The sequence below is a fragment of the Tachypleus tridentatus genome, chromosome 2 (assembly GCF_004210375.1).
Source record: "Tachypleus tridentatus isolate NWPU-2018 chromosome 2, ASM421037v1, whole genome shotgun sequence".
NCBI classification, from domain to species: domain Eukaryota; kingdom Metazoa; phylum Arthropoda; class Merostomata; order Xiphosura; family Limulidae; genus Tachypleus; species Tachypleus tridentatus.
Window position 1 is genome coordinate 133,956,652 of NC_134826.1, and position 26,940 is coordinate 133,983,591.

At 31.9% G+C, this 26,940-nt stretch overlaps 2 protein-coding genes across 17 annotated transcripts in view; one reads left to right on the forward strand and one right to left on the reverse strand.

The window, feature by feature from the left end:
- LOC143245164 (DNA helicase MCM8-like) overlaps window positions 1-14,322 on the forward strand; it is a 39,090-nt gene extending 24,768 nt beyond the window's left edge. For 10 of the 13 annotated variants that reach the window (XM_076491183.1, XM_076491186.1, XM_076491190.1 and 7 more), the window contains 2 exons: window positions 9,686-11,549; window positions 13,354-14,322. In XM_076491183.1, the coding sequence (XP_076347298.1) occupies window positions 9,686-11,549; window positions 13,354-14,100 (2,611 nt within the window). In that variant the 3' untranslated portion in view covers window positions 14,101-14,322. Of the gene's footprint in view, window positions 1-1,665; window positions 5,942-5,963; window positions 6,759-9,685; window positions 11,550-13,353 lie in introns of those variants that run through there. The other 3 variants (XM_076491193.1, XM_076491195.1, XM_076491194.1) reach the window with 3 other exon arrangements.
- A 6,115-nt stretch (window positions 14,323-20,437) lies between these two features.
- LOC143245162 (uncharacterized) overlaps window positions 20,438-26,940 on the reverse strand; it is a 56,121-nt gene continuing 49,618 nt past the window's right edge. For 3 of the 4 annotated variants that reach the window (XM_076491179.1, XM_076491178.1, XM_076491181.1), the window contains 3 exons: window positions 26,209-26,325; window positions 22,340-22,468; window positions 20,438-20,696 (listed from right to left, as the gene is read on the reverse strand). In XM_076491179.1, the coding sequence (XP_076347294.1) occupies window positions 22,378-22,468; window positions 26,209-26,325 (208 nt within the window). In that variant the 3' untranslated portion in view covers window positions 20,438-20,696; window positions 22,340-22,377. Of the gene's footprint in view, window positions 20,697-22,339; window positions 22,469-26,208; window positions 26,326-26,940 lie in introns of those variants that run through there. The other variant, XR_013025487.1, reaches the window with a different exon arrangement.

Below are 26,940 nucleotides of genomic sequence, written 5' to 3' on the forward strand. Positions count from 1 at the left end.
TAATTAAGCGAAACTTTCAGTACTTGGTGAAACTGCACAGTAACGGAATTGAGGAAAACAAAGACAGCTGTACTTTCAGAAATGTTTCATTTATTACCACCAGGTTTCGCCAGTAAATATATCATCATTGTTGTAATAAATGACATTTGTGAACGTATAATTGTCTATGTTGTCCTTAAGATAGATACACAGATGTAATGCTTTGGGACAAAACAAATCAATATGCTGATATAAATATAGAAAGAAAGGTGACAAAACTATCTGAAGTCATAGTAAAAACAGAATAAAAGAAAGTGTTAATAAATAATATAAAATTGCCAACTATGAAAACATTTGTCTTATATAACCTCAAATGGACATCGTGAGTCGTTTTTTTTTTACTACTAATTATCATATGTATACGAAACACAAGCATGAACTATTGGTTAATGTTTAGGAGGTGGAACACGAAGGTCTTAGAATCAAGACGTGGTGTCACTAAACACTCTTCGCACTTTTAACTGTGGGTGCTTTATAAATGTGATAGACAATTCTGCTGTTTAGTTAAAAGTAACCACTTTAAGCAGTGGGTGGGTTGACTGGATATCTTTTGTCTGGCTAGCTGCTGAAGTGGCCTGGGGCCCGGCATGGCCAGGTGGTTAAGGCACTCGACTCATAATCCAAGGATCGCGGGTTCGAATCCCCGTCACACCAAAACATGCTCGCCTTTTCAGCCGTGGGAGCGTTATAATGTGACGGCCAGTCCCACTATTTGTTGGTAAAAAGAGTAACCCAAGAGTTGGCGGTGGGCGGTGATGACTAGCTGCCTTCTCTTTAGTATTACACTGCTAAATTAGGGATGGCTAGATAGATGGAGAAGACTGGTTCATGATGCGGCCAACCCTCGGATCGAGAATGGTTATAGAGAGAGAGAGCGCAGATAACCCTCGTGTAGCTTTGCGCGAAATTCAAAACAAACCAAACCAAGCTTTTCAAATTTATCTCACTGTACAGGGTGTTTGGAGAGTCACTGTGCAGTTTTGTAATCATATTTTTTTCAGTCTATTTCAAGCCAGCAACTGATAGCGGTGTTTAGAAACAAAGTAAGAAGGATCCAGGCCTGTATTGATGCACAACATCACTTTCAACATTGTTTATAATTGTCATTCATATTTACCTCCTGTATTCTATATTGAAACATGTCTGTTAATAAATATATAAGTGCACAGTGACTTTCCAAACACCCTGTATAAAGTGCTGTACAAGTGGAAATAGAAAATACAAACGAACATCAAGTCCATGGTATAGATAATAATTTTGCCTACTTACATCATTTTATTAGGATTGAACGACTTTTAACTTTGAATGATAACCTCACAGTTAAGGTATTTAATATAAATATTTGTTACAATCTCATGTTTAAATTATTTATCCTATTACAGATATATATACAATTACCTAAGGATTACCCAGATTTTGAAATTTCTCGGTGAAGTGGGTTTTGAAGAATTAAAGTGCCCTCTGGTGGAATTTCTTCTTCTCGAGTGTCTGAAAGAGAGATCATTGACTTACGCCAACATAGCTCTCAAGGACTATTGGGTTCATGTTCTACGGAACGAGGCAGATAGAGCGTATATTTTACGCCTTCTCACCCATCATTGGCCTGACAGTGTCAGGTTGAAGCGATGAACTACAGAACAACTACCTGAAACAACGACCTCTATTGTTGTTTTTTAATTCATGGAAAATGAAATATAATGGCGTACACTAAAAAAAGTCGGATTGTATATCATAAGTAACAAATCGTACGATATTCAAAATAAGTACTGGTATGCGATTTTTAAAATCTGTTAGACTTGCACATGTTAAAAACATGTTTTTATTTGTATCTCACAAGTAAAATCTATTACACATATTTTTGTAGTATTATGGTAATCACGCGTTTGGTAGTTTTAGGTTATATTAGGTCTGTTGATTATTGTAACTGATGAACTCAGCAAGATGATTATATCTTCGTGTCAATTGACAGTAAAAGGATCTTTAAGTTTTCAGGTCAACTGACAAATTTCTATAGTGCTGACAAACAAAAATCTTTGATTTTCAAAACATTTACAGTGTGAATGTACTAGGATATTCGAATTCCGCCCTTTTCTCAGAAATATCTTCCGGTGCAAGATATTAGAAGCAAACTTGTTGCAACAAGAACAAAAACATGACGAACTTAAAACACAAACTCGCGAAATAATTTTATACAAAGATATACATTCTATATAGGTCAACGGCATATTTAAGTAGGGGCTAGAAGGGCTCAGTCCCAGAGCCCATGGTCTTAATGGAGGTCTAATGATAATTTTATTCTATGTAAAATTATATGAGGTATAGAACTCATAGAAAGTATTAGCCCCTGGACCCACACAACCTTAAATCCGCCAAAGATATAGGAGCATATATTTGTACAAAAGAGGGTATACGCAGTAAAGGGTTACACTAACTCATAACGGAGGGAAGTGAATATTTCAAAGCTTCTGGTGATTATATTATACGTATTTCTGTTTTAAATCATATGCATACATAAAAAACAACAACAACTGAAACTTATAAAATTCCCACATTTAAGTATTCAGTATTAAACATTAAAAATATAATGTTTTGAAATACAGGACTGTCATAACGACATGAACATAATTCAACGAAATAAAAAAACCTACATAGAGGATAAGAAGATAACTACCAACCAAATAAATTAACAAATATATTTTTCCTGAAAATAAAACAAAACTGAAAAGAATGTTTGAGCATTTATTTATGTAACTGAATCTAAAAAAAAACAAAAAAAAAACAGAATATTTATTTTAAAACAACTGATCATTTTAAGCCTTCGCTAGAAAAAAAAAAACTGGATGAAGCACATGATATGATGCATATGGAGGTAGTCTCAAAGTTTTAGCTCTATGGAAACGTTGTATCACTGCAGTAGTTTTCTAAGTGGAACAGTTATTCATCAAATACTTATTGACTGAGTGTAAAAAAATGAAGTTAGAGAAATTATTATTGATGTTAGTTGTAATTGTACCCTCTATATTTGGCAAATTGGACATTGTTCAAAAGGAGTTGTTAATTCATTTTGTGGATATTTATGGCTAATGACAATATTTATGGTTGAAATATGAAAAATAGGACTATCAGTGCTGAGCTTAGAAAACCAATGCCCTCTCCTGCTGGATATTCCTTATCATTCGGATAATTCATTGTAACTAAAATAAATACGCCTTAAGACATTTTTTGTGTGGGTTTATTTACTTAAGCACAAAGCTACACAATAGTCTATCTGTCTCGGACATACCACAAGAATTAATATTCGGTTTCTACTGTTAGAAGTCGGCAGACATACCGCTGTGTCACTGTGGAACTTTGGTGTGGGGTGTTATCAGTATAAAAAATTTACCGTGAGCAGAATAACTCCTACGAAACGTATTTTCACATGTTAATACATTTATTCAAATTTTCCTCTCCGCCAAAATTTCTCATTCGTGTGTTCTATTTGTTTGTTTCAAATCAAAGCTACATTTGACTACTTACTCTGTAAACCGGGGTGAATTGAACCTCGGACTGTAGCGTTGGAAGCTCGTAGACTTATCGTTGTTCCAGCGAAGGGTTTAAGAATCTGATTTAATATGTGAAACAACAATAGCAAACTTTTGTATTAGACCGACAGTTATAGCGACATCTGTTATTTATTAATATACAACAGCAAAATATAGAACATACATCTCGCTTCATTGACGGTGAAATAATTTTTGTAGAGGGAGTATTTAAACCACCGAACTAAATCTAAAATTTGTATGTGATGAGAACCAAGCATTAAATCAGGGGTTACAATTGCACCCTCAGACTTTCAGTTTCCACTCCCTTGTCCTGCTTTTATACTGCTACTTGTAGGATAGGTAAACCTCAGAAATATTGCATTTGTATTATAGATTCCACAAAACTACTGAGAAAATATAATACAGTGTTACCTCAACTGGGTCGCCCTATTGCTTATCGAAATGATATTTATAAGTAACCGCTAGAATATACAAAAGTGTCAGTTAAGTGGTAAACATTTTTATAGATATTGAATTAATGAAAATATTTTTGTTTGTTAATTAGATACACTAATTGTTAAGTTATTTAGATACACTAGTTATACTTTTATGTTGTGCAAGTCGAAGCCTGTCTTATTTTAGATGATATAAAACAACGTCATGCTTCTGATCTCTTTTGGTGATTTTCATTATTATTTCATTTCTTCAAAACATTCCTTTTTCTATGCAAATCAAACACCGCATTGCTTATTTTAAGTATAATGCGCCACTTCGTGATGAAAATTTTATTTCCTTATAATATTAATTTAGTTTAAATTTTATTATTTTTTTTTTTTTTACAAGAAACCGATAATATCATTATGGTTGCTAATCTCACAAATGAGTATTTTGCAAGGAAGAATAATGAAAAATTAATCATGCTATACCAGGAACTTTAATAACAGGATCGCTGAATTTACTCAATAAATCAAAATCAAAACGACGCCTAGGCTTACAGTGCGGAGAATTTAAAATGGAGACAGAAGGAGATGCATTGTTTGAACGAGGATAAAATACTCAAACTGAAATATTTTCTCTTCGCAAATAATTTAAAATTTAGACTTATTTCCAAGGAAATTAGGCAGTATAGGGTCGGTTGTTACGTCACAGTAATTTCAATGGCTAGTCTTAGCATGAACATATGATTATTATTATTACGTAAAATAAGCTTCTTTGCTTCTGCAGAGAATTGTTAGACACTGAATCATTAACCATATTAAAAGAACAACTGATGTAATCAATCACAATTAAAAACTGAACCCCATCAGTGTTTCAACAGTAAGTGCGAGTGTTTACAATGCTGAAACTATGATTTTGATAGCTGCAGTAGACGCAGTACAGATAGTCCTTTCTGTAAGTTCGTGCTCATTAACAAACTAACTAAAAGTAAATAAACTATGAACTTGGATTTACAAATATTTCAAGAGGTAGTAAGAGATGAAAGAGATAATTTTACAGAAATGAAACACTTGAAACATTCAATTAAACAATTTGTTTTGTTTTGTTTGTTTGTTTTGGAATTTCGCACAAAGCTACTCGAGGGCTATCTGTGCTAGCCGTCCCTAATTTAGCAGTGTAAGACTAGAGGGAAGGCAGCTAGTCATCACCACCCACCGCCAACTCTTGGGCTACTCTTTTACCAACGAATAGTGGGATTGATCGTCACATTATACACCCCCACGGCTAGGAGGGCGAGCATGTTTAGCGCGACGCGGGCGCGAACCCGCGACCCTCGGATTACGAGTCGCACGCCTTACGCGCGACAAAACAAGTACAAAAGTCAAATACACAGTTATATACAATTGAATGCATCTAATACTATCCGTTATTGCTCATATCAAAGGACACACAATAATGTAACGTTGTGAACAAGGACGAACAAGTTTAGAATAAAATTGAAAGAAAGAATTGACATCATTACGAATAATATACCTGGAATAATCAAAACTTATTTTCTTTCTTAATTGACCTTTATAAAATGACAACAGATTTAAATGGATATTTTTAGCTAAACAAATTTTCCTAACAGTCATAATACAATATTGAGCTAATGTAATCAAAAACATACACTGTAGGCTGTTATCTTTTTTTTAATCCTTCTAGCAGAGGTGTAGCTAGGGTTTTCAGCGCCCGGGGACAAAGTCAGTTTTCGCGCCCCCTCGTTACACAATTTTCCTAATTATGTAACATCAATTTGGTGCATTCCACCCCCGATGCTGTGCCCGGGGACAGATGTCCCCACTTGCTCCCCCCTACCACTAGCTACGCCACTGCCTTCTAGGAAGCCCTGTACAAGAATTCGCCGTTTCTGATTATTCATTGGTACTGATTTTTGAATGGTAAAGGAAATAGTGTCGAAAATTAACTTCCATAAGGGTTGAACCATTGGACACAGACAATATAAATGTCTCACTGTTTCAGTGTCATTACTACAAAGTGTACATAAAGTCACAGTTTGTTTAGTATATTATTGTTTTATCTCTTTCTCAGCATGACTATACTTATATAACGAATTAAAATGAAATATTTTTTTATGTAAGAGAGCGCTGTATTCTTTACGGAAGTGTTCTAAGGATTACGTCAATTTACTAAAACTAAGATGTAAGCGCTATTTTCAAAACTTTGAAATCTATAGCGTTATAGCTAGAAATAATAATAAACTGTATGAAAAACATAAATTTCTCATTTTGCTAAAAGAAATTAGTTTGGTTGAGTTTACATTTTTCACGTTTGGCTGTTGCTACTTGTAAGACAAATATAATTTTATGTTGTATTTACGCTTCACAAATATTGAATACCACTTAGTCTAAAGTAGTCATAATATATTGTATAGGTTACTGGTTAGGCCACATTTGGTATTTTGAACAGTCTTGGGCTACTTAACTTAGGACAGGTATTGAATTGTTGGAAAAGGTTCAGGGAAGGAATACTAGAATGGTTCTTGGGATGGAGGGGTTGTTGTACGAGGAGATGTTGAAATCTCTCAAATTGATTTTTCTCTTGGGGAAAAAAAGAAGAATTAGGAGGGATCTGATTGATGTGTTTAACATTGTAAAGGGAAACGATAGCGTTGATGCATCATTTTTTTTTCATACAATGAAATAGTAGGACTAGGGACACAAGTATAAATTTTGCCAGGGCATAAGGCACCTTCAGGTAAGACAGTTTTATATTTCTAACAGTGGCATTTGGAAGGAGTTGCCTTCATATTTTGTGGTGGCAGTAAATTTAAGTGAGTTTAAGAGAAACCTAGATATGTAAGTAAATGATAAAGGCTGGCTTTATGATTAAAAAAAAAAAGAGGATAATTTAGAGACGGAGGATTCAAGATGGACCAGTAGGTCCCATGTTGTCGTAAAACATTAAGTTAGAAGAATATAATCAGATAAGGAAGTGGTAAGATAGCAGTTATATCAGTAAATGCAAGACCTAACAAAGAGCTGTAGAAGTGATGATCAAGAGGCCAGATTATTTGCAATTTTTGGTTAATTAAGTTGGAAGCAAATAAGAATCATTGGGGTTTGGGATAGCATTGAATTTGAGTTACTATTATTGCTGATCAACTGACGGGTAAAATATATTTAATGTGTTACAACTTCTGTAAGAATAGTTGTAAACTTTGATTTTATTTTCAATCATATTAAAAATTAGTTTTTATAGTTCCTTGAATGAATATGAAAGCTAATTTTTAAAATAATGAGTTATTTGTTTTCTGTTGAGGTCTTAAATGATAATTTACAGATTTAGACATTATAGATGAGGATACAATTAATGTAGATTTGGTAAGAAATATGGGAAAATTCCAATATTTAGAGTTAAAGCCTTTTTAACTTTACCATTTACATTTTTTAACTACTTAAAGAGTCAGACGAATGAAAGGTTTTGTAGACTTCATTAATATCTTCATCACAGTGATTAGACCTTTTCAGGTTTTGGCAAAATGGAAGATAAACTTTCTGATGTTTGTGAGGTATAATCCTAAAGTGGAGAATTTATTTTCTATTTTAGCATGTTGTCTCATTGTACATTCAAGTTTGGTATTTAATTAAATGAAATATTTTAATATGGGGCATACCAGAAAAAGCAACAACTTGTTTTTGGTAACTTTATATATTAATGAATAAAGAAAGATAATTGTTTTCATCAAGGTTATGATACATGATAAAATGTCTATTATTTAACTTGCTGATATTGTGAGGGAGCTTACTATACATTCTTACTCTCAAGTGGTAAATTTTATTAATTATTTTGGTAATGTGATACTAGTTGAAATTAAAATCCTGTGGTATGATTTTATTTTCTGCTTTCAAGTGATTATGGTGTGAAAATTAAATTTAATAAGTTTTTCCTCTTGCTCTTGATTTTAATGTGTAAATGAAACTGGCAGTAACTTACCTTGTACATAGTATGACTTGTTGCTGATGGTTGTATACTCTGTAAAATTAATTCAACACAAATTGCATAACATACAAAGGATTATTTGATCTTTCCAAGCTGTCCTTACACACCTATCTTTCAAGAAATAATTTACTTTGTTATTAGCCCTAATCCTCCAGTGGCTGATTGGTAAGTCTGAAGGTTTTTAATGCTGTAAACTGGGTTTTGTTACTTGTGGTGGGCACAATTCATTGTGTACCTTTGTGCTTAAAAACAAATTACCTCACCCCTTTAGCTTGCAAATTTTGAATTCTTAAACTTGTCTCCTCTTGGTTTACAGAAATAACAGCACAAAACTTTATCACATCAGTCTGTTGGATGATCTTGGGGCCTTCAGTAACTGACTTAGGGATACTAGGATGATTCTTCAGATGAAAGAGTTATTTCAAAAGGATAGGTTGAGAATTTTTTTTAAACAGTGAAAAGTCAGTTATTGAAGGTTACAAGTGATATGTAGAGAAATAATTACCTTTTATTTTAAAACTTGAAATCAGTTTACCTGCATATGTACCTTAAAGTTGTATTAGCTTTACCACCGACTATTGAGTATTGTCTAAATGGCTCGAGTATCCATGACTGTGATAAGATCCTTTTCTTTAGTCATGCTATTAAGTATGTCCCCCATCAATTAAAAATGTGACACAAATTTTGATAACCCAAATGCATTACACTGCACTTAGGGTAATTAAAAGTCATTGCCAAATATTTATCCAATTTAATAACTGGTCTGTTGTTTTGTATTACCTAAACATCCTTGAGACAGCTAGAGATACTAGTGCCATTAGTAAACTTAATTAATTGTGTTCTTATTATCATTAATGTAAGTGAAAAGATCCAAATACTGATCCTCAAGGGATTCTACTAGTTATTACAGGGTTTACTTTTACAATATTCACTATATCATATTTGTCTGTTTTACATTCTTTAACAGGTATAATAGTAAAAACACTACAAGCATAGAATGAAACAGTTTTGACATTATTTTATATCTGAATTTTTTTCTAGTCATACTTTTAGTTATTGAAATATGGATTAATTTGCCTTAATTTTTCTGACTTGTCCACATTGCTTAAAGTTATACTACAGTTTATTATTTTTTGTGTGTTTACACAGATAGTTTAGTAAAATATATATTAAGTAAGAATGACTCATATTGATTATGTAACGTTAATGCACATAAGCTCTATCAAAATTCACTATCTTTTGCACATTTTGTTTTTAACAAAATAAGAAACAATGGCATTTCTGGTTGATTATGTTAGCAGTTTGGAATGTATTCAGGTAGTGTTATGGTGGACAATTGTTCATTTGATCACTGGTGACCTTCACAACCAAATGCTCTTAACAGATTTTATCACATTTTGATTGTCATGAATGGTACTGAATATTTTTATATTGAATGTTGTGATCACATTGAATTTTTTTTTATAAGACTCAATTTAATCTAAAAATGTTGCTAAAAAAGTATTTTCAGATGTATATATTTTTTATGTTGTAATTATTTTGGGTATTACACAGTTTTTATTATTGTTACACCATGCTACATGGTAAGATTTTAATAAATTTACATCAAGTAATGTAGTTCAATGACAGAAAAAAATACTTTAATACATTTTTTTATTTTATAAAACTTTATTGGGTATTAGAAACCTGAAAAAAAAAGATAAGATGGAAAGAGGCAGGCCAGGCACGAGTGTAAGAAGACCCTTCTGGCGAGGAAGAGGATACTCTGGTAGAAGCAATTGGAGACCTTACTATCAGAACAGAAGGTGTTACAGAGGAAGATCCTATAAAAGGGGAATCTCTCAAGCTAAACACACTACTGATAATGATGGGCCACTTCAGTCACAGACTCTAGAAGCAGGAGAAATTCTAAGCCAATTTTCCCAACCAGTGGCAAGAGTTGTTGAATTTTGTCCTAAAGATGGGCCTTACAATGGATGGAAGTTGTATCTTCCTGATGAGCATTATGATTCACAAAGCAACACTGTAAAAAAATTGCAGCTAGTTGAAGAGTACTGTAGAAATTTGCAGCTATCTGGAAAAAAGGAAGAAATAGAGAACAGACAGTCTTTTACTTTTGATGTGAAAAGCTTAGCTGAGGATGTAGTTATAAAAGAAAAGTGGCCTGATCTAATTACAGAATTAAAGGAAACCCCAGAAAGCGTGATCAACTACATTGGACTTGCTCTGCACCATTTTCTTACTAAAGAAATCTTTAATGAACTCAGTAAAGAGCAAGATGACAGTAGTGTTCAGTTTATAACTGATGAATTTAATGTACCTAAAATTCATGCTCGGCTCTCTGGATACGAACCTCTCACTCAGATGAAAAACCTGAAGGCTAATTACTATGGAAAATTTGTTTCTGTAAAAGGGACAGTTGTTCGAGTAAGCAATGTCAAACCACTGTGCACAAAGATGGCTTTTGAATGTGGAAACTGTAGTAATGTGCAAGTTATAACACAGCCATACGGGAAATACACGTTACCTACAAGATGTGCTGTTAGGGGTTGTAGGTCCCGAACTTTTATTCCACTTAGAAGCTCACCACTTACTGAAACAGTTGACTGGCAGAGTATTCGACTCCAGGAAATCATAATAGATGATCAAAGGGAAGGAGGGCGGGTACCGAGGACTATTGAAGCTGAATTAATGTTTGATTTAGTGGACATCTGTGTGCCTGGTGATATTGTAATTTTATCTGGAGTGGTAAAAGTAACCAGTACTGATGAAGGTGGATTCAAGGCAAATAGAGACAAATGCATGTTTCTTTTGTACGTTCTTGCTAATTGTATTTCCAGCTGTAAGGGAAAATTTATTTCATCCTTGGATACAAGTATGGCTTCTGTGGTAGGTTTAGAATTTAATCTTAAAGACCTTTATGCCATTCAGGCCATCCAAGCAGAAGATAATCTTTTTCGTCTTCTAGTGGCATCCCTGTGTCCAACCATCTATGGTCATGAAATGGTTAAGGCGGGACTAGTTTTGGGCTTAGTGGGTGGTACCCAAAAATATGTTGATGATTTCAATCACATTCCTGTTAGAGGAGATCCACACATTTTGGTGGTTGGTGATCCAGGACTTGGTAAGAGCCAAATGCTTCAAGCCTGTGCTAACGTAGCACCTCGGGGTGTGTACATCTGTGGAAATACAACAACAACATCAGGACTAACTGTAACATTGTCCAAAGAAGGTTCAAGTGGGGAGTATGCTTTAGAAGCTGGTGCATTAGTACTTGCTGATCAGGGCTGTTGCTGTATTGATGAGTTTGATAAGATGCCCAACCAACATTATGCTCTTTTAGAAGCTATGGAACAACAGACCATTAGCATTGCAAAGGCAGGAATAGTGTGCAGCCTTCCTGCTAGGACTTCCATTTTGGCAGCTGCTAATCCTGTTGGTGGACACTACAACAAGTCTAAGACTGTGTCTGAAAACCTGAAAATGGGCAGTCCTTTGCTTTCCAGATTTGACTTGGTTTTCATTTTGTTGGATAAACCAGATGAAGTAAGTGTGCATGTTTTACATGTAATGTTTGATAAGTTATAGAATTTTGACAAAGTATTTTTAAATGAGTATGTTTCTAGGCATATAAAGGTAAAGATCATGTTTTTTTATAAGTACATTTAAAATCAATTACTTATTATTAATGAGTTATTTATTACACAGTATTTTTCTTTCATTATCACTATTAGAAATTCTTTTTTAGGCACCTCCTCTCACTTAGGATTATTTTTTAAGTAACATTTAGATCCAAATATTTATAAAACTTGAAGATATATATATGTACAAAACTGTTTACTTATACATTTGAAGAATTAACTGTTAGCCTTATTTTGAATATTATTTTATGGTAATTTGGGTTTTGAGTGATTTCAAAGGATGAAATTAGTAAAGAATGCACCTCTAAGTGTAAGGAGTAATATAAACTTTCATGTAAGCTTCTAGTTTTCCAAAACTTTTTTTTTTTTTCATTTTAGTAGGTAACTTATAAAAGAAATTAAGATTTATGATAATAATACAGCTAAATGACAAACATTACATGACCTGTGTAGGAATTACCAAATGTTAAGTTTTTATTTCTTTTAAAATCAGTTAGTTTATTTTTTCAATGTTAACTTACATATGACATAATGGCAAAAGTCAGAGCAACCCTTCGTATAGGAAAGAAGTAAGATTAGAGGAAGAAAAACATTGTGAAGGTTCTGTTGAAAAATAATAAGGTTTAAAGATGATAAAAAAATCTATGTAAAACAATATATTAATTGTGAGAAGCCAGAGAGCATCATGGGTTTTTTTTAGCATATCAGGAATTATTTCTGTTTGAAATAGCAACAAAAACTGATAGTAAAGACTTGAGGAAAATATCATGTTTCCATAATGATAACCACATCAGTAAAGTTCCAAGAGATCCTGCACAGTGATCAAATGATGTTGGAGACAACTATTTTTACTGAAAGATCCAGTAAAATAACAAGCTTAACTGGGACTAAAATGAGAGATGATTTGCTTCAACAAGTTGAACGTCAGTCGTACTAATGAAAAAAAGTTGTTGAAACCTTTACTCACTTATTCAGTTCAAACTGTGTGTTGTGAGAAGTTGCAATGAGTGATAAGTGTTTCACCAAATGAAGAATAACCTGACAAAAATTACATGTGATGTTGTCCAAATCAAGGGAAGTGGGCTAGGATGTGACCACTGAGGTGAAGGAACTGCAGTGTTCTGTTTCTAATGTTTGCTCATTGCTTCAATATCATTTATCTTGACTAATAATAGTATGAATGAAGAACATACAGCAGATATTAATCTTAAATGTTAAGTGTTACTCAATTACTAAAAACATGTGATAAAAATTAAAAGAACTAGGAGTATGTCTAGGTAGTAAAAAGACCATTTATTCTGAAAATCAACTTGTAATTAAACCTGAAACTCAGCATTGACATGGCTTGATCATCATTGTTAAGTCCAGCAGTTAAGAGAATTAGATAACTAAACTTGTATAAACAGTTTTTAGATGTTGACAGACATTATTTTTATATTAAGAGAATTAGATAACCTATAAACATAAGCAAAAATTGGCCTTTTGAACTGAATGGTTGGTCATCTGTAAATAATTTTATGTTTTGGTTACAAAATTATGATATAATTAGCTTTGCATGTGTGCACCTCTTATGGATAAATCTGTTTTAACTTTATAAATTTTTTTTTTAAATAAGTCTACATTAAAAATAAAACTATAATTTGTGAAGTATATATGTAAAATGTATTAGTAAGTACAGAAATAGTTAATTGGTTTTTTTATTATTTCAGGAACTTGATAGCAAACTCTCAGAACACGTGATGGCTCTACATGCTGGGCGAGCCAAGGAAGGAGGTGGAAAAGGAACTCTCAAGACAACAGTATCAAACTGCCCAACTCCTGTTAGTGTATTAAACCAACTAGAATATGTAATCAAGCAACCTCTTAGTGAAAGGCTGAAATACACTCCAAATGAGGAATGTGATCCTATTCCTCACCAATTACTAAGAAAATATTTTGCGTATGCTCGGAAATACGTCCATCCAAAGTTATCTTCTGAAGCCTGTGAAATCCTTCAAAAGTTTTACTTAGAATTACGAAAGCATCACCAAACAGGTGAAAGCACACCCATCACTACACGTCAGCTGGAATCTATGATAAGGTTGACTGAGGCTCATGCTCGAATAGACCTCCGAGAAGAATGCACTCGGCAAGATGCCTTAGATGTAGTGGAAATAATGAAATACAGTATGGTGGACACATACTCTGACGAGTTTGGGTTACTGGACTTTCAGAGATCGCAGCATGGATCTGGTATGAGTGGTCGTTCTCATGCAAAAAAGTTCATTGCTGCATTAACAAAAGTAGCAGAACAAACTTATAACTCACTTTTTACAGTTTCACAGATGCGAGAAATTGCCACTGACTTGGGAATACACGTATCAGATTTTCTCAGCTTTGTCAGCTCTCTAAACAACCAAGGATTTCTCTTGAAAAAAGGACCAAAAGTTTATCAACTTCAAACTACAGATTATTAGTTGCTTTGGCATCAAAAATGTGGCTCTTGTGAAACAGACAAGTTAAATAAAATCTAAGGTATTTTGTATGTTATATTTCATGTAAAAAGATGTAAAGATAGCCCTTTCACAAGTGTGTCAAGTGGTAGGTTAAAGTTGTTTCTTATTTGTACATTATTTCAGAACACTTATAAATTTTAAACATGTAATACAAATTATTTACATAAACCTTTTATTCTATCACTACCCTTGTTTATTCTTCAGTGAAAACACAATTTTTTTTAAAAGCAACTTAAGTCATGCAGCATTTCAGATGTAGCTCAATCCTTGTCTAATGTGACCTCCGAGTTCCACTTGTACCAGTTAATCAGTCACGTATTAACCAGAGAAGGATATTTTCTTAAGAAGTGCATACACTTCTAAGCTTTCCAAAGTATTACTAAATCCAGGTGGTTTGTTGGTATGTTTCTGGTGGAAGTTAATTGTAAAAAAACAAACTTCAAAATGGCTAGCTTCTACCTGTGCAAATGGAATATTTATACATTAAAAAAATAATAAAATATACCATAAGATTTTTATCTATACTTCCCCCTAGTGGTAAAGATATGCATTATATGAAGTTCCTCTTTTACCTCTTTCTTTATGACACAACTTGTGATTTTTATACAAATACAAAAACCAACAAATTCAAATGTACACTTATTTATTGACATATTTTGCTTACTTACATCCACATATTATATTATGTGCCAAGAACACCTTCAGGGTAAACATTTATTAGTTAAATGAGGATAAATTTTTGTTTTAAAATGAACTTCAATACTTTGCAAATTTAAAAAATATAGAAAAATAGTTGTAACACTACAATTCAAATGAGCAGCTCACAATACCAATAATGATATGCATACAAAATTAGAAATGTATTTCTCCACACTATTATTACTTTTCTTTACTTGGATTAAAATATTCAGTTTTTATGTTTGACTTAAATACATTTGTCTGATAAACAACACATGAATTGTGATACAATTCCATGCAATATTTGAGAATATTTTCTAACAGCAACTTTGAAGTGTAACATTCTGCTTTATAAGGTTTAGAGTATTGCAGAATATATAAGCTTTTAATACACAATAGTTTGCTGTTAATAAAGACTCAATCCACCTTGCTTCCGATGGCAGAGAAAACTGTATATATATGTAAAGTATGAAAATCAAACCCACAGAAATGCAACAGGAAGGATGCCACAACCTGTAACATCCAGTTACAATAATAATGTGGGTGAATTATATAGTGTCTAAATCTTTGCCACCTTATGTTGTCTACAGCCACTTGTGGGAAGGTGGATGTTTGATAAGAATGGAAATATGTATTGCTAATTTACATCTATTTTCATGAAGATACCTCTAATGCTGCTTTATGTGTATTTACATGTAAAGACAATGATAAGGCTACTTTAAATAATTTATCACAGTGCTCTATAGATAGAATAAAATACAGCCTCTTTCTAGAATTAAGCATTATTTAGATTAGAGATGAAAATCTCTTATGGCTTTTACAGTACTGATATTTTTAGTATAATTTTCTAATTTATGGATTTTCCTCTCCTTGCTGTGGCCAGAAAAACTTTAAAATTTAATTATTTACAACTAGAAGTTTTTCAAGTTATTTTGATTAATTAAGGTCATATTGTTTATTTTACTAGTTTGTGTAGTAAGTTATACTTACTTACACAAGAAATAATTCATCTGAGCTGTCCTATTTTGCAGTAGGTTATTAAAGATGGAGGATGGGGTGGTACCACTAGGGAACCTTCACTGAAATTATTATGTTTAAGCATAGTCTAATTTTGAACCTCAACATCAATGATTCATTAGCTTCTTACAGTATGGCTAATGACTTGACCATTGTGGGGGATTGGAAAGCCTGTGTCAAGGGATAAATTGTACTTATCAACCTTCACTGGTCTATTTTATAAACATGCTTGTTTTTAAAATTTTGTTAGCCCCTACTCTTTTAAAACAGCTATCTTCCCACAAATGGCTGGAGGCAATGAAAGATGGTATAGATGAGATGTTATTAGCTTGAGCACTTATTTTTTTCTCAAGAAGTGAGTTATGCAATTTGAGGTTAAATGTGATAGGTAGTGTATCCCTATTACTTTGAAGGTCCTACATTTTCAACTACCTCCAAGTCAATATACATCTTACATGCTACCACATTATAAGTTGTAAACATGGTGTTATTGTTTATATTGTCCTGCTGTATGTCTTTAGGACTGAATTTTATAATTTACATAACTATTTATCACTATAAATTTGAAAGCATCCTTTACATTCTTTCTTAATGATATTAAATTGCTTTGGTTTTCTTACTATATCTGTATAATATTTCAGTAAGGGATTCTACACATATACTTCAGAAACCAAATGATAATCCAGTAAATACAGAAAGCTGTAATAAGAATGCAGATTTATGAAACATCTAGAACCATGATTTAAATAATCTACATGTTCACTTCATCAGGATGACAACAAGCTGGATACAGAGACCATTAAAAAGAATATTCTACAAATCCTAAAGGAAAGAGTGGTACAAAACTAGTAATAAGAGTTACAGTATTAAAAAATTACAATCCTCTGCTAAAAAGAGTCAAAACTGCTAAAGGACTGCAGTAGTTTTAAAGTTGCTTAAAATGTTCATCCATCAAATAAGAGGAAAAAAAATCTTGACTGTTTAGCAGAGAAGAGTTGGTAAACACAAGTAAAACCATACCATGATATCATTTAACAGAGGATCTTAAGCAATATGAATACTTCAAGCATTCCCACATCACTAAGTGATATGAATACTTCCAAGCATTCCCACATCACTAAGCAATATGAATACTTCAAGCATTCCCACATCACTAAGCAATATGAATACTTCAAGCATTCCCACATCACTAAGCAATATGAATACTTCAAGCATTCCCACATCACTAAGCAATATAAATACTTCGAGCGTTCCCACATCACTAAGCAATATAAATACTTCGAGCGTTCCCACATCACTAAGCAATATAAATACTTCGAGCATTCCCACATCACTAAGCAATATAAATGCTTCAAGCATTCCCACATCACTAAGCAATATAAATACTTCGAGCATTCCCACATCACTAAGCAATATGAATGCTTCAAGCATTCCCACATCACTAAATGATATGAATGCTTTAAGTGTTCCCACATCACTAAGCAATATAAATGCTTCAAGCATTCCCACATCACTAAATGATATGAATGCTTCAAGCATTCCCACATCACTAACTGATATGAATGCTTCAAGCATTCCCACATCACTAACTGATATGAATGCTTCAAGCATTCCCACATCACTAAGCAATATGAATGCTTCAAGCATTCCCACATCACTAAGCAATATGAATGCTTTAAGTGTTCCCACATCACTAAGCAATATGAATGCTTCAAGCATTCCCACATCACTAAGCAATATGAATGCTTCAAGCATTCCCACATCACTAAGCAATATGAATGCTTCAAGCATTCCCACATCACTAAGCAATATGAATGCTTCAAGCATTCCCACATCACTAAGCAATATGAATGCTTCAAGCATTCCCACATCACTAAATGATATGAATGCTTTAAGTGTTCCCACATCACTAAGCAATATAAATACTTCGAGCATTCCCACATCACTAAGCAATATGAATGCTTCAAGCATTCCCACATCACTAAGCAATATGAATACTTCAAGCGTTCCCACATCACTAAATGATATGAATACTTCAAGCATTCCCACATCACTAAGCAATATGAATGCTTCAAGCATTCCCACATCACTAAATGATATGAATGCTTCAAGTGTTCCCACATCACTAAGCAAGATGAATACTTTAAGGGTTCCCACATCATTAAGCAATATGAATACTTTAAGGGTTCCCACATCACTAAGCAATATAAATACTTCGGGCGTTCCCACATCACTAAGTGATATGAATACTTCGAGCATTCCCACATCACTAAGTAATATGAATACTTTAAGTGTTCCCACATCACTAAGTGATATGAATACTTCAAGCATTCCCACATCACTAAGCAATATGAATGCTTCAAGCATTCCCACATCACTAAATGATATGAATACTTTAAGTGTTCCCACATCACTAAGCAATATAAATACTTCGAGCGTTCCCACATCACTAAGCAATATGAATACTTTAAGTGTTCCCACATCACTAAATGATATGAATACTTTAAGCATTCCCACATCACTAAGCAATATGAATACTTCAAGTGTTCCCACATCACTAAGCAATATGAATACTTTAAGCATTCCCACATCACTAAGCAATATGAATACTTTAAGGGTTCCCACATCACTAAGCAATATAAATACTTTAAGCATTCCCACATCACTAAGCAATATGAATACTTTAAGCATTCCCACATCACTAAGCAATATGAATACTTTAAGCATTCCCACATCACTAAACAATATGAATACTTTAAGCATTCCCACATCACTAAGTGATATGAATACTTCAAGCGTTCCCACATCACTAAGCAATATGAATACTTCAAGCATTCCCACATCACTAAGCAATATGAATACTTCAAGTGTTCACACATCACTAAGTAATATGAATACTTCAAGTGTTTCCACATCACTATAGCCAGAGCAACTGAAAGAATGAGGCAGACTGATTTTTCACACCAATACAAAACCACCATTTCACTAGTAAAAAATATATACTTGTAAAAATGTTTTGGTTAACAACTGTCACTCTTGAGCAACACAGAACAAATTAAAATAGAACAGTTTTCATAACGACTTCTATCTTATCAGAATCACTTATGCAAGTTTGTGACAAATTCTAAAACCAGTTTCATTTACAATGGTTACATTTCTAGAAACAAGTACTTGTTTATCTAAGATAAAGTTGAAGGTGTAATGTTTCACCGTGAAACATAGTATGTCTTATTTTTTCATCACTAGCTTGTATACTGTTATTTGTAAAAATGGTAAAAACAAAAAGACTATGGAAGTATCATTTGGCTTTGCCCTAGTAAAACAGGACATCTATATCTAAGTTAGATTTTACAAACCTTTATTAATTACAGCTAGCAGTTTTAACAGTTTTATTTGTGTGTTCTTGTGTACACTAATTGTGCAAACATTTTAATAAAACATCATAACAAAAGGGCCAAAGTTATATTTAAATCCTTAATAAAATAATTATGGTTCTGTGGAATTACTACAATGTATATTTAAGTTTTTTTTTATTGCTTTTGAACATCAATATTAAGTGGGTTTTCCCCCTTAATATACGAGGGAGTGGAGAACGTACAAAATGATAGGAGTACTTACTATTACCTACATTGTAATCCCAACATGATCTCCTCGGATAATAAAAGGACAGTGAAAGTATAATTGCTATACATAAACATTTCATCCTTTTATAAAAATGGTCATGTATTAAAATTATAAAAAATCTATTTAAATATATATTTTTTGCTCTCCTACAAATTAGTCAGATTTGGTATTAGAAGCATCTTCAAAGTCTTATGCAACCAATATGTGTTAGAACTGTTGATGACTTTTGTAGTTTAAAACAAAAAAAACTGCCAGGAGTCTTTGTATTAGGATTTCTACAAGAGAAAAGAAGTTTCTGATATCCAAGTGAAGAAAATCTCATATTAATGAATATTATAAACTTAAGTCTGGTAGAGGTGTTTAAGACGAGACATTTGGTTATTAAAGTGGCTATAATAAATCTCTTTCAACATAAGGTTTTAATAATTTCTTCATTAAAAACATACTCATGACTTCATTTGAAAAAGTAATATATATATATATATATACACACACAGTGATTACTATACTTGTTATAATTCTTATGCTGTACAAAATATACAATAAACAGAACTAATTTGCTTTAAAGGAAAATGTTATGCTGAATTTTCACACCATTCGTTTTTACATTGCTGGCTGACACAAAATGGAAAAACAATAAGGAAAAGATTTGAATATGCTATTTTCTGCAAAACGTTTTCACCAAAACAATTTCAAGAAAACTCACAACTTGAAACATTTCGTTTTCAGTTAATAATATGGCTGAAATAAACCCTTCTGGAAACCACCACACAAAGTGGATATCACAATATGTCAAGTTTTACTTGCTAATCTTAAAAGTAATTGTCTTCTAGTTTTTCTGTACATATATTATCATTAGTTAGTTACCTAATATCCAAGCACCATACATTTCAATGTCTATCTAAACATAAAGGTTAAACATGGTAAACATTGAGCTTTTGTCATACTTTATGGTACATTTAAATAAAAACAAACATACTTTATAAAAGTAAAGGAACAATACTGTATTTCCAAGAAAAGTTATTTTAAAAGAGTTCAAACAGACAGATTAACATACACCTGGAGAAGGAATTAATATATTTTTAAAAACAGACTTAGAAAGCTTGGACTCCCTGTAGGGATCTTGGAGCAGCCTAAGGGTAAAGTCTTCCATGGCCAAAACAAGGACACAAACTTCCATCAAAATTCATTAGTTTAAGTCTTGCTGCATTCTGTGCTATCAACTCAACATCTTAGATCTGTAGTCAGAAAAATATAAGGGCTGTAGTATATACAATCCTTTTGTATTTTGTATCTACCAAACACAAACAAGTTGCATAGAAAATAACTATTACTTTGGTAACAAACAGTGTAAAAAATATCTTTTTGGTACAATATGGACTTTTTAGAAGTATTGCATTTAATTTTCAAAACAATATTTAAGGAAAAGTTTTTCTTTTACACAAAATAATTATATAATTAAACTTGCTTCTATAGAAACTGAAACATTCTTGTAGTTTACAAATGGAGGATGGAATGACAGCTTTCATAATATAAACTTAGAGAATGCTATTGTTAATGTTTCAGCTTACAGAATCTAAATTTAAGTCATTTAAAAAGTTGCAGTTAAGAGAAGCAATAATGATGTATTGAGTCTAAACATTTTAGATTATCAAAATACCACTAAGATTAAAATATCACAACGTATCACATATAATGTGTATTTACACTTCTGATCTAACTTTTTTTAAAAAAAGAAAAAATACCTTCTAAAAAAACCTGAATACAATCCTTTAAATCAAAGAAATTCGAAATGTTTCTCAATAATTTTCCAATTTTTTTATACAGTAAAATACTATCCATATAAGTAAAAACAACTGCTCTCTATGAATGACAAACAATTCAACTTTTTCTCATCTGCACAGAACAAGATCATATTTACTAGAAATTTCTACAAACTCAGATATTTCCATATACTTTTATAGAGAAAGGATCACATAAGTCATAGATATAATATTTATATAAAAAACCATAAATTATAAACTCATTTATGATACAAAAACTTTATCTAAACACGTGTCACTATTTAACATATGAAAATCAAGTATGCATGCTTTACCTTTCAAACTGATTAAATCAAATATTCATATTTAACATCTCAAGCTAGTTAGATCACATACAGTGCAATCAACCTTTCCAAATAGTTAGATCACATACAGCACCATTAAACTTTCAATTTGTATTGTCAAATGATGCATGTTTAACCTTTCAAACTGATTATATTAAGCATGACACATTTAATCTGGTTGAACATGCATACTTAACACTGAAAGATTCTTTGATGTTATGGTGTCTAAAACAAACAAAAGTTATGCTTATGATATATAAAAAATAATTCCTGTTAATTAAAATCTCTTTATACACAGGGAAACGTAGTCTCTAGAGGCTATAAACTAAAAAACATATTATTATCGACACATTTATAGTTGGTAAAACATTAAAGCCTTCAAGCATAAGAAATGTTACAAAAATACCACACTGATTTGTCTGAAACAAAACCATATTCATTAGGTGTAGAAGAAACTGGAAAACAGACCATCATCTGGTCTCACCCACGTTTACAAACCGAGTTTCAGTAAATACTTGGTGTCCCAGTGAACATTATAACATTCAAAGATACAGAAGGAACTATTTTTAACCTAAAATATAATCAAGCACTGTGAATATCCAAGGTGAAGATCAGAAAGACAAATATACAAAGAACTGCTTTACCTCATGAATAATTTGTTGGTTTCAGTGATTTCTCTTGAAGTAAGAAAAATAACTATATATCATTACAATGTCATAACTGCCTAATTTCTCTGATAAGTTTACAAAATACTAATTTCTCTTCTTACTGTACCTTTGAAATTCCAACTTAATTTAAAATTCCACACAACTTCAAGAATGAGAAAAAAGAGATTTCTGTGCATCAGGTATCATGAATAGATGATATAATAATTCTTCAGCTGATGGTCTCTCTTCAGTATTTCTGAAATCACGAAAAACAATTTATCATGAAAGGAAAGCCTAAAAATTAAGTAGCAACGAATTATAGTTCAAACTTTCTCATACTTGATTGATGTTCCAATCAATAAATCATGCGGATGAATGGTGAAAAAAAAAAAGAAACAGAACTGCCTGGAATTAGAGCGCAGAACATCTATTACTCTTGGTAGAGTGAAAAACTGATGAATAAAGTGTTCAGTTACATAAGATATAGGATACTCTCTTTTAAGGACTTTTGTTTTTATTGGTAATGAATGTAAAGAATTTTCCAAAAAATAAAAAATCTGTTAAGTAATATAAAAAAATTGGACTTAAATAAGCCAGGACCAATTAACACATATCTCAAAATCAGAAAGCAACAAAAACACAATGTGGATTACTCTAATTAGATGCATAAAATACACATTAGAGGGCTGACAAGAACTTCTGAAAAGCGGATATTACACGACTCAACTACTTGAGATAAAAAGTATGTTATTTCTTGCCAGTAAAAACAGGTTATCTTAAATATAGATTTAAGTTATGCAGAACCCGAGAGTAGCATCTGGGCAAAGAAGTGAAATGTTTTGGAAAGACTTCCAGAGAAAAATGAAATAATTATAATAAAAATTTGAAATGTTTTTAGGGTTGATGAGCCACTGCCTAAGAACTTGTTAAAACCATGAGTAGTCAAAACAAAAAAGGCACAATTTCATGCATATTTGATGACACAGCCAATCAAAATCCACTAAAACCAGAATGTATGAAAGATTAAGTTGACTCATTGGTCTGTTGGAAAAACTGTAAATATTTTTTACAGTGTACTACCTGTTTATGCTTCATTCTCTCCTTAGTACAACAGAGGGCATTCATTAACTTGCTGCAAAAACAGAAAACCTTGATGTGTATCTCAGTGTATCTCAAAGAAGCAGTATACAGCATTTAAAGAATATGAGAACAAGTGAAAAGACAAAAGAAATATACAAAAAAGTAATAAACTCGTGCACCAACAAAGCCACTAACATCCAGAAAATTGCAGTACAAAGGAGAAAACGAAACAAAAAGATGATTTTTTAAAAATGAAAACAATGGTTATGAGAGGATGTCGACACAATGGATAATATGAGGATAAAATGATTTTATACGAACTCAGATCAGGATCAGATGTTTTCTGAACTAACCAGTGATTCTCTAGCATTAACTCTTTCTCTACAGATTTGGTAAATTCAAAAAGTGACCTTCATTCAATACTATAACTTCTAATATTTTTTTTTGTAACTTCATAAAATTTCATAAGCTTTTAGTATCAGTATACATTAAGAGTCATGTGTAGGCTAAAAATCAGAATTATAAACAACATGTTATCACCAAAATTTTCTTTATAAACATATGGAGTCAAAGTGTTGACTGTTTCAAGTGTAAAATGATTTTCATATTAAGATTAGAAACACTTTTTTTTCATATGAAAAATCTCAAGTTTCATTTGCATAATCTCTAAAACTTTCTACATGAATTTCAAAAGTTTCTTTTTTCAGTTAAAAAAATTACTTTATCTGTTACTTTATTTATCAAACTGTATATTAGTTTGGTCAATATGACTGACCTTGTAACCTTCCCCCCAAAACATCTAAATTACCCTTTGTTATTACCATATTGATTTCAAATTGTAACATAAAATTACAATTTTTATCATAAATAACTTAAATCTTATAATAGTATATGTGCTCCAACTTTTGTTTTATTGTTCTTTTAATCATATTTAACAAATAATCTCACAACACAAATTGTAAATAATTCTACAAATGTATAACTAACATTACTTTATTAAATTACCTAAGGCATAGATTACTCACAAGCATTTGTCATGATTTCTTATTATTCTTTATTTTACCTAATCTAACTTTAAAACTTTTTAACTTTTAGATTTTCATTGCTTGTATAATAATAATTAAAGAATACTCATGAGAAGAAAAAGTTTTGTACTTACCTGGTTCTCCATTTTTTGTTATCACTTGCCAATGAAATTTAACCCTTCTTTTTTATACTAATGGCACTAACTGCACTAAAAATTTGTTTAATGAAATAATACACCAAATACCACAGAATAATATCAATCAAAAACCAGACAACGTCTTAAAAGTATCACAATTTTTTAGCTTCCTACCTATCCAACAAGAGCTGTTAAAAATTCACCTAAGCTCACTGAGGTTTCCTGTGGTAATAAAGTTTGAACTGAAAGCAAAATAGATAATTCTCTGCACAGAAAATAATATAATTTGATAGATTAAAACTTTGATTTTCTATTGGTTATAAATAATATTGTATTAAAATCACAGAAAAATATTGGCACTTTCTGAAAGACATGCAACAGGTGTGCACAGTAAGAGGGAACTGATTTGTAGTCCTGTAACCAAATAAGATTGAATAATAAACAAATTATGTTTTTCCTGAATAATGACATCATAATAAGCAATTTACATTGAAGAGGATACACAGAGAGTAAATGTCACAATTTTCATACTGAGGGAAATTGAGGATTTTTTGAAAAATATTACCCTCTAAAATTAAGAACTTAAGATTCACATATTGTGAACTAGTTATTAGATGCTTTTATATTTATATTGAAAAAAAAATAAAAAAAATAGTGGTCCAAGTTGCACTAACTACCACAGTGAGTATCTGTGTAGCTGTAGAACATTCAGTGTTTTAAGACATATACATACCCAGCTGAGAAGTAAAATGGTACAAACTAGACTACAAAATCATACAGTGCTTCTGGCTGAGAAACATATGCAGCAATTTGTGTCAGAGGATATGAACACTGACCTCTTTGTTAAAAGACACAAAAAGAAATATACACTGATGCTTCCTGAATAATTACTTAGGTATTTTATATTGTTATGAAAACAAAGTTTAATATTTAAAAGTGTGATGTCTAGTTATGTGTTTTTACAGGATCATTCTGTGTTCGTAAATTTACAGTTACAATGCCAATGTTTAAACTTGCTTAACATACCATGTAGCTTGTTTCAAATCACTAATGTAGTTTCAGTACACCATTGTATTTACGTTCTCCAAGATGCTGAAATGCCTAATTATTCTCGGTATACAGGACCTATGAACCCTGAATTCCTTAAGCTCCTAGCAACACCTCTGTTGTAAAAAAACAAAAAACCAGTATCAAACTGGATAAAATATTGAATGTGGCTGTGAAGAAATGGAATTTTCAACCTGAATGTTCTCTTATGAGCACATGGACTAAATGGCCAAGTCAGAGACTCATGTAAAATTGTGCCACTGTATTTCCTATTTTAAAAACAATGATCAGAGAGAACGAAGCCAGCCTGCATACTGAATCAATATAATGCACTTACAGCTGAAAGAGTAAAATAAGTTCAGTGGCTTCATGTCTCATATCATGATCATTGGATCTGAGCCCATGAAGCTAAACTTAGCTCTAGTTGAGTAGAACATATAAAAATTTAGAAAATGGACTGGCAAGGTGCACCAGCAATTTTTCATTACCAGAAGCTTTATTAAACAGAGTGAATTAAAACAAAACCCAAAAAAAGAATAGATTCTAATGACTTTTATCGAATATTTAAACTATAGGTTCCAACAATAAATATAGTTTCAAGAACTGCAGTTTTCCAAGAAACCAAACCAATAATCCAAGTAATTGTGACACAAAATTAGCCTATTTTGAAAATATGAAGTGTTAAAAGACACAGATTACAAAATTACCTAGTCAGACAGCAATGAATAAAATTCTGAGCTTCTTGGCTAAGTTTTTTTGGTATTGACGGTTCCCTTGAGCCCTGGCCAATGACATAAGCTGCTGATAATGGTGGAAGTTCACTCCTATTAAAAAAAAAAGAAGATAGATCGAACTACAAGTTTATCTTTAATTTAGAAAAAGGTAAAATAAAATGTCTTTCACTTTCAAACTTTTACAATAAATTTACCAAGTTCACTCCTTCAATAAAAGTGTAATAGTACATCTAATTCAGATTTGAGCTGCAAATCATACCTATTATGTTTAAGCTTTGAAACTAAATGATATAGTAATATCACTGATGAAACTTCACATTGGATGTCTTATAAACAAAACTTCTTAATATTAAAAATCTGATTACACATTTCATCCACAAGCAATTCAAAAATGCATTTTTTTTTTTCAGAAATGCAAATTTTTCATAAATATCTAGGCTCATGTAATCACTTATTTTCTGAACAAAAGAAAACAAAGATTGAGGTTCAGCTGTATTAGAAATAAAATAGTAAGGGAGAAAACTGAAAAAAATGTACTCATACTTTTAATCTCAAATTATTTGTTTCTTTGGTTAAAGTTATGTCCGAAAACTAAACTTATACCACTGTTATATATCAATTTTTTTATCGCCTCTACACAAACAACTAGATGAACATAAGTAAAGATGTTATAATACCAAGTAATTTAAAAAATCTGTTGAACTG